Source organism: Myotis davidii, unplaced genomic scaffold (assembly GCF_000327345.1).
Source record: "Myotis davidii unplaced genomic scaffold, ASM32734v1 scaffold64, whole genome shotgun sequence".
NCBI lineage: Eukaryota > Metazoa > Chordata > Mammalia > Chiroptera > Vespertilionidae > Myotis > Myotis davidii.
In genome coordinates, this window is record NW_006296226.1 from 3,130,551 (window position 1) to 3,142,704 (window position 12,154).

The 12,154-nt window shown below is 40.7% G+C and overlaps 1 protein-coding gene across 1 annotated transcript in view; it reads right to left on the bottom strand.

Annotated features, from left to right (window-relative positions):
* Positions 1 to 12,154, bottom strand: part of SVEP1 (sushi, von Willebrand factor type A, EGF and pentraxin domain containing 1) — a 153,843-nt gene that overhangs the window by 42,375 nt on the left and 99,314 nt on the right. Inside the window, exons 29-37 of the mRNA XM_006771225.2 lie at positions 9,162 to 9,286; positions 8,037 to 8,160; positions 7,029 to 7,199; positions 5,708 to 5,881; positions 5,155 to 5,274; positions 3,799 to 3,975; positions 3,491 to 3,575; positions 2,420 to 2,611; positions 1,236 to 1,403 (exon numbers count right to left, since the gene is read on the bottom strand). Coding sequence (XP_006771288.1) covers positions 1,236 to 1,403; positions 2,420 to 2,611; positions 3,491 to 3,575; positions 3,799 to 3,975; positions 5,155 to 5,274; positions 5,708 to 5,881; positions 7,029 to 7,199; positions 8,037 to 8,160; positions 9,162 to 9,286 — 1,336 coding nt within the window. The remainder of the gene's footprint in view (positions 1 to 1,235; positions 1,404 to 2,419; positions 2,612 to 3,490; positions 3,576 to 3,798; positions 3,976 to 5,154; positions 5,275 to 5,707; positions 5,882 to 7,028; positions 7,200 to 8,036; positions 8,161 to 9,161; positions 9,287 to 12,154) is intronic.

Sequence of the window (12,154 nt, forward strand, 5' to 3'; positions counted from 1 at the left end):
ATGCAAAGGCAAAATTCTGGGAAGAAATATAGTAAAATATCACTACATTTATCTTTAGGTAATTTTTAAAAATAACCTTTTTATTTTCTAGTTTTATATGGTGACAATGCCTCACTTTTTAAATGAGGAAAAAAAAAACAAGACACTGTCAATATTTAGTTATTATATTTGATAACATTTCACAAAAACGGCTAAATTTTATTAGTCTATGTGGTTTAATCTGAAGCAGTTTTTAAATGAGTTTTTAATCTGCCAGAGAGAGATGGAGCCATAAGAATCTAACTCCTGCACTGGTAGTTTAATATTAAAGCTTTCCTTTTCTGAGTTTTTAATCTGCCAGAGAGAGATGAAGCCATAAGAAGTTAACTCCTGCACTGGTAGTTTAATATTAAAGCTTTCCTTTTCACTTAAGGTGTTAAGATTTGAGATTTCTGTCTGCTATTTATGCAGTTTGCAACAGAATGTCACCACCTGCTGGCAGGCCTGTATTTGTGGGACGGTCTATCAAGTGAAATGAACTTCAACTTAGATAATTGTACAGAAACTGTACCCTCTCAGTTGTGCTCCAATCATCATAATAATGGCAATTTTTATGAAAATGTTCATTGAGGAAGCCGGTGGGGAAATGTCGGGTCACCTGGGATTCAATTACCCCTCAATTCTCCCTGGCCTGTCTGAGACGCTAAGCAGATCACCCATCCAGAGTGACCTCTCCTTTCTCTGCACCTCACGGGGCTTTTGTGAGGATCAAAGGAGACATTGAGGGTAAAAGCTCTTTGTAATCTGCATCCTGTTTTGTTTTTGTTTTTCAAATTCATCTCTGAATTAAAATGAGATCTTTAAAAATGTAATAGCCTGAAATTGAGTAATTTTTTCTTAAAGACATGTCATCTTTCTGTTGTGATTTAAAGTATTGCCTCTGGTTTGCAGAGGATAAATGCTCATTTAGCTGTGCTTTTTGCATCTTTAATTAAAGTGTGATGATATTTTCCACCGCATTGCCCGATGTCCATTACTCCAGGCCCAGCTTGCTAAATCACTCTAATTCCAAGCAAACATGGTTCCCTCAGGAGAATATGCCCCCTTTCTGCCGTCAGGGAATAAGAGCATATAGCTCTCCTTGGCTTTAGCTGACAGGAAATGTAATTTAACGTTCAGGGGAGCCCATCTCCACAGTCGGGAGCATCCCTGCCCTCAGCGCCTCCCAACGCTCCTTACCGCACAAGGTTACTCACCCTTCTTTGCAGGTGTAAGTGACGGTGCTTCCCAAAGTGAAGTTATTGCCGGTGATGACAGCATCTTTGATGGCAGGAGGCTCTCCACAGAAGACAAGATGACAGGTAGGTGGCGCTCTGTCCCAGCTGCCGGATGCCGAGCATTCAAGGATGGAAGGGCCCTGCAAGCTACAAGAAAGAATGACAGCGCCTCTTTCGTTGCCTGTTTATTTCCTGCGATGGCATTGAATAGGAAGGACTTAGAAGAGAACCAGGGACCCTGAGGAATCTAAATACATAAATATAAAACTTCTTCATAATTTATTGCTTTATAAAAAAGGAAGGAAAACCTGAGCGGACTGTAGGCCCTTTAAAACAACGAGTGGGCTAAAACAACATGACTTGGTGCAAAATAAAATGTGCTCATTGGTGGTGCTGTAGGGCCCTCCAGACCATGTGAGTAGGTGACCTAGATCAGAAGGGGTTAGCGGGCTGGCTAGGAGACAGACACCCAGGATTACTGAGATGCTCAGGGTCACTGAGGCCAAAGGGCACTATCCTGGCCCTGAGCCTGGGATCTGAATCGTGTTGCTCACGACTCTGACCCCTGGTCTCCCTCAGATTTTGCAAACCTCGCCTCCTGTGGCATGGCTCATCCATCTTTGCTTGCCAAACTGATTCTGATTGCCTGTATTACTCACTCCACGTTCTGTGCACTTGATCTGTTTCACTTCAGATCCTGTTGCCCAAGTTTCTGATCATAGACTGATTCTCTCCATTGTCCCCTTCTGTTTGTGTGCCACTGGACTCCACCGCCCACCCCAGCCCCCCGCAACACACACCCTATTATTCAAATTACCTTCTTACAATATTAAGGACCCAGGCCCTTAACTAGACATGCTTTTTATAACATCCCATGTGATGATGATATAAGCTTGGTAAGTCACTTACCAAAAAATCCAGGCCTTGTCTACACTTCACAACACTTTTTGCCTTCATGTTTAATGTCTAAATGCTTATAGCAATTGAACTAGAGTTTCCAGATTAAATATTTCCCTGGGCATTCACTGTAAGCTAGGCCTCAGGAATCATACCAATTTGAGAAACTTGTATTGAAAACCAGCCAGTCACATGCAAATGAAACCTACTGAGTAAATGGTGAGTAACGGTACTGTAGAAAGCTTAGCTGGTATCTGTGGACTTACCTGTACCCACTCTCGCAGGAATACGATGCAGTAGAAAGGTAGGTAAGCCCGCTCAAAACGTATTTCCCATGGTTTATGTTTTCAGGGCTGGAACACTTGACTGGTTCACACACAGGAGGAGAGTGACTCCAAGAACCGCTAGCAAGACAGGATGACTCTTTATCACCCTCGAGAGTATATCCTTTATTACACCTAAAGGAGATAAAGAAAAAGGACAGAATCTAATTTGCTTTACTTCCCATAATTTTATCTGGGCCCAAGCTCCCCCAAAATATTGAGAACTTATTCATATTGGAAGAGTTCTTTTTTCCTACTGAATAATGCTTTGGAATTATTTTTTTTATGGTTCAGTACTGTACATCTTCCCCACAGGGATCTTGCTGGGTGATAAGGAGGACTACAGATTTAAGGCTTTGGCTTGCCTCCAGTTTGTGTCATGGATTAGCAGCTGCAAACAGAACATTCTTGGTTTGAGAGTGGTCTGGTCTAGTATCAGCCCCTGTAATATTAGATTTTAAATATTAGATTTGGAGCCAAAGCTTGCTTGCTTGCTTATTTATTTATTTATTTATATTGATTTCAGAGATGAAGGGGTGGGGGGAGAGACTCAATGATGAGAGAGAATCATTGATTGGCTATTTCCTGCACGCCCCACACTGGAGACTGAGCCCACAACCGAGGCACATGCATGACCGTGAATCAACCATGACCTCCTAGTTCACAGATTGACACTCAATCTGTGAGCCACACTGGCCAGACCAAAGCTCCCCTTTTAACCAAAGATATTCATTAGCTTGCAGAGCTTTCTTACATGGCATCCATTCTTAAAGCTTCTCAAGGAGGTGCTGGTGGCAGTAACAGATTGTGATCTAGGGATTTAAGGATTCTAGATACGACTACCATTGGATAGATTATTGCATTCAATTTCTTCATACTACACACAACCCGGTTAATTCCATATTAATTCAAAACCTTCCTCTGTCACTATTCTTCCTCCTTTCTCCCAGTATTATATCACTGCCAGCAGTCACCAACAACTTCTACAATGTCGTTTCAATCTTAGACGCTTACCTATATATCACTTTACTGCCGTAGGTAAATGCTGACCCATCAATGGCACCGTTTTCTGGAGCAGCTGGTGCACTGCAGGAAACAGCTGTGAGGACGAAACACAAAAGCATTGCTTTTCTTAGTGAGGGTGTGCAGGGTCTCTGAAAGTTCAAGAGTAGCTCTAGGTTTTCTTGTCATGTTTACACATAAGCCTAACAGCTGGGTTTTAGATACTAAGAACATTGACGCAATACAATCCTTGACATTTCTAGCCCGCAAATGTCTAGGATTGCCCAACACCATAAACGTGGGCAATTTACTCAACATACCTTCACAATGTGGTATCAGATGGCTCCATTCTCCAGACTCCGAACATGTGATTTTGTTTGCGCCCATCAGCTGGTATCCTTCCTCACAAGAAAATGTGACTTCGGCACCCACTGTGTAAATCTCACCAGAAGAGTGGCCATTTTCTGGATTTCCTGGAACCTTACATTTTATTGGTTCTTGAAAGAGAGAAGCAGTTTTGGGGGAACAGAAGGTGGCTTTCACACAACCATCCAAGATCTCATGGCAAAATAATTCCACTACAGGTTAGGTACCAGTTAGATCCTGGGGAAAAGGCTTTTGAAGGCAGGCACATGAAGGCCAGAGATATGATGAATGATTAGACCAGAAAATATATTTAATAGGCAATTAAACACTATTTTGAAACAGCAAAAAATATATAAAAATTTATCTGGCTGAAATGGCAGGTATATACTGGGAGGTAGTGGTGGAGCCAGGGCATAGCTTAACAAGGATTCAGTCCCTTAGACTTCCCCTAACCTCATACCCATCATTCCAGAGTAACTGATGTTCTCTCAAGCTCATCCAAAGCACACTTAGGAGAAGTCTCCAGCCTCACTATTCAAACAGACTACAGATGGTGAGCCCCTACCACTTGCAAATTTGGGGTCAGTCACCACTTCTAGGAAGGAAATAAATTAAGGGGAGATGTGCGGCCAGCTCTGAGTAACAGAAGTGACTATGATACTTGAATTCTCCAAAAGGGAAGAGATATTGATTCCATTTTTCTGAAGAGCACTTAAAAGCTAAGGACTTTAAATGAAATGCTCTCAAAAAGTCAATGCAATTATGAGACAGGTTTTGAGAATTATTCTTTATTACTTGCTGATAGTTGCTTTCTCATAATAAATGTAGAAAAATACTGATGGGTGGAGAGATGGGTATTATCAAAGTTATCACAACATACAGAGATGTGATAAGGCAAGATGTCTATTTTTTCCCCAATGATATTATTTTGTGTGGCTGAGGCAGAGGAAAGATACTGATGACAAAGATGTGATAATGCATCTTTCTCGTCCTGACTGAGGCAGTGGAAGCCATTGGTGATATTTCTAAACTCACTCTATTATTTTCTACTCTGTAGGCATTTCTTCAATAGTCGGGTGATATAGCTGGCTGTCAGTTTTGTTGTTCAGAACTTGGGAGGTTCGGAGAGGCACAGTGCTAATTTAAAGCACTTTTAGTTGTTACTTATGTGTCTTTTTAAATTTGGTTTATCTTCCCCATCTCCTCTTTGATGTTGAAAATATTGTCTTATTTTCAAATAACATACATTGGAAATATACAGTTGAATAAAACATTTAAATAAACTTGCCAGTTACACATATACTAGTTACCTGCACAGTGTTTACCATCTCCCGTGTAGTGAGGGTTACACAAGCAAGTGTAGGACCCATTCGTGTTCAGGCAGGAAGCATACTTGCTACAATCGGACCCAAGTGCACATTCGTCAACATCTAAAATGAAGACAGATCACAAAGAGCAAAGTTAATTTTTCTTATGTATCAAGCATTTGTTTTTATTTTTAAATCACTACCTATCACTTAATATATAGCACTCTATTCTCTATATAAATTTTAAATAAAATCATAATCACATTCAGATATATAATAAAAGCTATTATTTCTTTAGTTTATAGATGGGTAAGTAGAAGAACAACAACAACAAAACCAATAACATAAAGATACTCTGAAAATGGAGCCTAGTGAAAATTTAAACTTTTTTGGCAGCTCTATGGACAGCGGCTTTGTCATTGCGGCTTGCCCAGAGCTTACTGGGATGAGATGAAGTTAACAAAGAAATACCATGAGAGAGTCTCAGGGGTTTGGGATGACTGTCTCCCATAGAATTTGACTAAATCAACACAGTAATTGTCAAGATCTATCTCACCAATGCATGATGGTGAAATGCCATTCCAGCTCCCATTATTGGTACAGAACATCCTTGAATCACCCAACAAATAGTAGCCATTGTTGCACTGGTAGGTCACTGTGCTGCCAGCATGGAAGTCCTCGGCTGAATAAAAGCCATTCTCCAAAGAGGGTGGCAACCCACAGCTAATGCCTATATGTGACCAGGAAGAATACAACCACATTAGGGACAAATGCTTAAGGGACATTTTATTTATTGACAGATAGTTGCGTTAAGCATGAATTTTTCATTGCGCACACACATTAGATGGAGAGTGCTCTAGGGGTGGTAGCACAACCATCATTGAAAACCATCTGAAGTCTAGCTGAACAGAAGTCCTATAACAAAAGATATAAAGAAAAACCCACATCGAGACTGGTAGGAGGGTTAGAGGCAGAATGGACTGGTCCCACACCCATGTGTGGCGGTTAATAATTGGGAGGGATATCTTGGCTACAGAGGTCCCCCTGAGAAGCAAAGGGCCCCAGCCCCACACTAGGCCCCCAGCCCAGAGTTCTAGTGCCAGGAAGAGAGGTCCCATAACTTTTGGCTATAAAAACCAGGAGGGATTGTGGATGAGTGAGATGGAGGGCTGCCTGAGTCCCAGGCATTTCTCTTAAAGGGCCCACACATGGACCTGCACAGACTCATTACCTCTGAGGCCCAGCCACTATGGTGGTAACTCCAAAAGCACTAGGGACAAACAGTAAGAACTAAACTGTTTGGCTTCAGGGTGAGGGCTGGAGGGGCAGCTTTCTCCCAGACAGAAGTGCTGGCAGAGGCCATTCATTGCTCCTTTGCTGAGACCGCCCCCTGCAGGTGCAGGACGCACCTTTTCTGAGTCTCCATCAACATAGCTCAGGCCTCCCAGGTGATTCCCTGACAACTCACCCAGCCAAATTTTAGGCCCACCTAAGCCACTCCCAATGGCATTTCCAGATAAGAGACCTGTCTTGACTCTTGCTGTGGACTTTCTTAAAATCTCTCAAAGGTCCACAAACCCCATGCAAGCAACACCTGGCCTTGGGGTGCCTTGTACCCCCTGCTAAGGGGCCCGAGCCCGGCACTAGCAGCAGCCAGCCTCAGTTTGCAGCTGGGTGGTCTCTCTGGATCTTCATTACCCACCACCCTTCTGGTGCCCAGCACACAGGGTTCATTGCACAAAGGAAGCACTCAATGAATATTTTCCATATTTGCTACTGTAAAGTATCTAGCTTTTACACAGCATTCCTGAGAAGCGTTCTTATGATTCCAGTATTTTTCAAGAGGCACTAAAATGCCTTCAACAAAGGCAGCTCACGTTCACAGTGAGGGAATGGTTGTGTCCACTGTCCTTGATTCAGACAGTACTGCACAGGGTTCCCGACCATCTGGAAGCCTGGATCACACGACAGACTGATCCTGGAGCCTGGTTTTAAGTCTACTGATGCAGTCCGCAGATGAGGTATGGCTCCTTCTAAGGGTGGGCAATCTGAGGGCAAACAACACATGTAGAGAGCTTGTCAACAACAGTGGAGCAAGGTCAAGGTTTTAAAATCGTATGTTATCCCAAAATTTGAGAGCCACTCTACTGATATTAAAATCACTGGCAAGCAAAATTCGCAAAAAAAAAAAAATATTTGAACCAACAAACAACTTTCCCTCTTTCAGGGGGAAAATATCTATATCTATCTATCTATCTACATCTATTTATCTATATCTATAGGTAGATATACCTATCTCCATCTATTTATCTATATCTTTAGGTAGATATAGATAGATATACAGATATAGATATAGATATATAGATATTTTAAAGAAAATATTTTAGGAATAATTAAAATGTTCTTATAAGTTATGAATATAGAATATATTTAGAAATTTGTTTAAACACACTGAATTTTAAGGTGCAGTTTTGATCATTCCGAGTTTGACTATCAAATGTGCAGGTTATAACATCCACTGTGCTACCTGCCCCTGCAGGGCTGCTAGCAAGTGCAGAGCCGAGAGAGTGCCAACTCAAATGGGAGGACAGGACTTTGCTGGGCAGTTAAAAACTGACTATATCCCTCTTCTCGTCCGATTTTCCTTATCTTATTCTACCTTTGTCCAAGTTTATTCCACAATTAATTTGTACCCTGTTACACAGAATATATTTAGTAGTTAAATAAAATCCTTTGGATGAAGTTGGGTAAAAATGAACTATTTGTTAACCAACAGACTAAAGGGCACACACTCTTTGACTAACAGAATTTCAAAGTGTCTCCTTTTGCTAGAAACCCAAAGTAGTCAAGAGATAGCAGAGTCTACGGAAGAAGGAAACTCTAACCAGAACAGAATATGCTCTTGGAATCGATCTTCACTTTCCCCACAATTCCCGACAGGAAGTCAGGCCAGGCTAACACATTTCCTTTGGTGAGCTCCTCTGGGCATGAGGTAGCCAATGATTTCACCTGAAGATTTAAAAACACATCTTTAGGTAAACCTTCCTTGTTTCTCTGAGACAGAGTTATTATGTCTTAACGTAGTCCTGTTAAAAATATCTGCAGATTTTGGATGAGGTGGGGTGGAGGGAAGCAGGCTTTTATAAGACATGATTTTGGGCAACAGGAAAATTCTCTCCCCCACACTCCTCTTCACCTCCATCTTTCCCTTTCCCAAATATTTTATGATTGCTGGAAATTCGGAAAGTCTATGCAGAGAATTTGTCTGAAGCTTTGTAGTTTGTTAAGGTTCTGTAGAGGTCCCCTCTCTCCATTGTCCTGCCTTCTATCTCTGATCTAAAATTGAGGCAATAAAAGCTTAGAAAAGCTCTGCCACTAATAATAAGAGCAAGCATTTATCAAGCCCTTAGCATGTGAAAAACAACACCATGACAGTGCATGCAGGATTAGGTTAAATCCCAACCTCCACTATGCCGTTCTGTTTATCTTCATAGATAAAACACACACACACACACACACACACACACACACACACACACACACCCCCTAAAGCTTAGAGAGAGGGAGTAACATGTTCAAAATCATCATGGCAAGTTTGTGGTAAACAGGGATTTGAACCCAGGCCACTGGACTGCTTTAACTACTTACTCATCTGTAACTCTCTATGTATAATTTTATGCCACTCCTAAATTCCTACACTTTAAGGAGAGGGGTTTGAAGTATTATTCTCTATGATCTTTACCAGCTCTGAAATAACAAGGTTTTATAAAATAATCATGTCCAAAACAATTTAAAAACATCACCAAGAAACTGAAAAGGGGATTTATTGAAAGTTACTGTCGATAACCTCTAGCTGGCTTAGTCTACGATCATAGCCTCAAATGATACTGGAGGCGAAGTGTGAAAACCCAGAGGTTGCAATGAGATAGGGCATCATTAGGCTGTTCACATTTTTACTAGTTTTGTACCTTTGTATCTCATTACTGTCATACACTGAAAATGGAATTGACCTGCTGTGGAGACAGGACATAGTCCCAGAGGTTGAGCTGGCTTATGGAGCCCACAAAAGACTCCGCTGGGTTGAATCCCTCTCCTTTTTTGTCTTGCTCTTGCCCAAGAACTAATGCACCGCCACCTAAAGAGAGAAGAGAAAAAAAGGAGGGCAACTTGTCTGATTGTTATTCCTAAAATGCTAACTTAACAAAAGCACAGCCAACACAAATGTATTAGGGAAAATTATTAAAAAGCTCAGTATGTACATTTACTGCATGTTTTATCAATAAGGACAAATTTAATGTTTTATTAAACTTAAAATAAAGTTATATTTAAATATTGTATTTATAAAAATTTAACTATAAAACTAGGTATACATATATACGCATATATAATTTTATGTCAACAAAATAGTAAGTCCTATCTGGCCTCCTTTCTCCTAGGCAATTACCCTCCAATAGTAGACTATCAGTTGATACTCTTTTTCTTCTGTCTTAAGCCTACAATGCTTACATTTCTTTCACAGATTCCTAGGAATCTTCTAAAGTTGCCAGTGGCCACCTAATCGCCAAATCCAATGGAAATTCTTCAATATTCACCTCTGGTGACTTCTCTGTACCATGTTTCTATTGTCCATTTCATTCTATTTAACTGTTTGACCTTTTGTACTGGGTGGTCTGTGTCTGTCCCTCCAGAGCTAACCTCCACCCTTCCACTCTACTTTGTGCTCCAAAGGCTGACACTTATGGACTGCACCACATCATTTCCTTGTCCCTCTGGCTTCTTTCTGTTCCTGGGGTGCTGGAGGCTAATTCCAGCAGGTCACAAATGCAAGAAGTTCATCAAAAGGTTGATGGAACCTTGAGGCTTCAGCAGGGCTGAAGTACATATTATTTCCTGCTGGAGTAGCTGAAAGCATTTCCCCAAACCTGCACCGCCACCTAAAGAGAGAAGAGAAAAAAAGGAGGGCAACTTGTCTGATTGTTATTCCTAAAATGCTAACTTAACAAAAGCACAGCCAACACAAATGTATTAGGGAAAATTATTAAAAAGCTCAGTATGTACATTTACTGCATGTTTTATCAATAAGGACAAATTTAATGTTTTATTAAACAACTTAAAATAAAGTTGTATTTAAATATTAGATTTATAAAAATCTAACTATAAAACTAGGTATACATATATATGCATGTATAATTTTATGTGAACAAAATAGCAAGTCCTATTTGGCCTCCTTTCTCCTAGGCAATTATCCTCCATAGTAGACTCTCAGTTGATACTCTTTTTTTTCTGTCTTAAGCCTACAATGCTTACATTTCTTTCACAGATTCCTAGGAATCTTCTAAAGTTGCCAGTGGCCACCTAATCGCCAAATCCAATGGAAATTCTTCAATATTCACCTCTGGTGACTTCTCTGTACCATGTTTCTATTGTCCATTTCATTCTATTTAACTGTTTGACCTTTTGTACTGGGTGGTCTGTGTCTGTCCCTCCAGAGCTAACCTCCACCCTTCCACTCTACTTTGTGCTCCAAAGGCTGACACTTATGGACTGCACCACATCATTTCCTTGTCCCTCTGGCTTCTTTCTGTTCCTGGGGTGCTGGAGGCTAATTCCAGCAGGTCACAAATGCAAGAAGTTCATCAAAAGGTTGATGGAACCTTGAGGCTTCAGCAGGGCTGAAGTACATATTATTTCCTGCTGGAGTAGCTGAAAGCATTTCCCCAAACCTGAAGATCTGCATATATTATTGCCTGCTGGCCAAACAGCTGAACAGCTGAAGGCAGTTCCCCCAACCTGATAATCTTACTGTTTACCAAACCTTACCTTTGATATGTATATTTGCTTTGCTATAAGGCAAAATGTGGGAATAAAAGCCCTGGGTCCAGTGATTCCCAGATTCGGAGAGAGGACTTGGTTACTCTAGCTAAATCTCCTCTGGATCCCCCATGTATTCCAAATTTATATTTCTAGTATCTTTATTAATTTACATACAGCCCCTTCTCCAGATTCCTGAACCCTTCTAGATGCAGGATAACACCCCAGCACTACGGCAAATGGAAGGACCAGCCCGAGATAAGAAGATGAGATGAGGTTTAATATCCTGGATACTTTCCTCCCAGGCAATGGAGGATAGTGGCTGCCTTCCTCTGTCTGACATCACTACTCCCACTGACGGATTTCTCTCCAGCGTTAAAGGTTCGCCTAAATTCTGGCAACAGCTCTCACTCCTTATCGTTTCAGGCCCATCCCTCATGACTTTCCATTGATGCTACTCATGGGGTGTTTTGCTATCTTATTTTGGTTCTCTTAACCTTGGCCATACTTTTGAAGAGAGTCCCTTCATTCGACTCTTCAGTTAGCCTCCTTGTGTGTGCCACCGGCTCTCTGCCAGGAGCCTTGTTGGTGCCATGTGGTTTCCATGAGAACATCCTCTCCTGGTTCTCCCTGGACCTTTTTGCTCCTTTCTCTGCCTGCCTCTTAGATGCTGATGCCCCTAGGATCCTACCCCCACTTCCTCTCTTCTTCCTTCAACTGCTCTCCCTATCTGACCTCACTCACCTGCCGATCGATGTCTATAGATCCCTCTTTCAAGATTTCCCAACCTACATCTCTTTCTTATAAAATGAATAATTAAAAATTAATACATACACATGGATGGAAACTTAAAAAAAATAAATATAAAGAATTCACCCTACCCAGAAATAATCATTTAATACTTTTGTGTATTTCCTTCTAGGTTATATTTTAATTTTAATTTATTTTTTAGTGTGCATGTATGTGATATTTAAAAACACACAACTCAGGATCACAATATACATGATATTTCAATCTTGTTTTCTTTCTTGAACATGTTCTTGCTTCATGAGTTTTAATAGTTATTTTATATGAATGTACAATAATCTATAATTTGCTTAATTAACTAAACAACCACTTCGAATTGGATACCTTGAGATAAATATATTAGTACATAAATATTTGATTTTTGGTAGTTGAATTGTTGATTGCA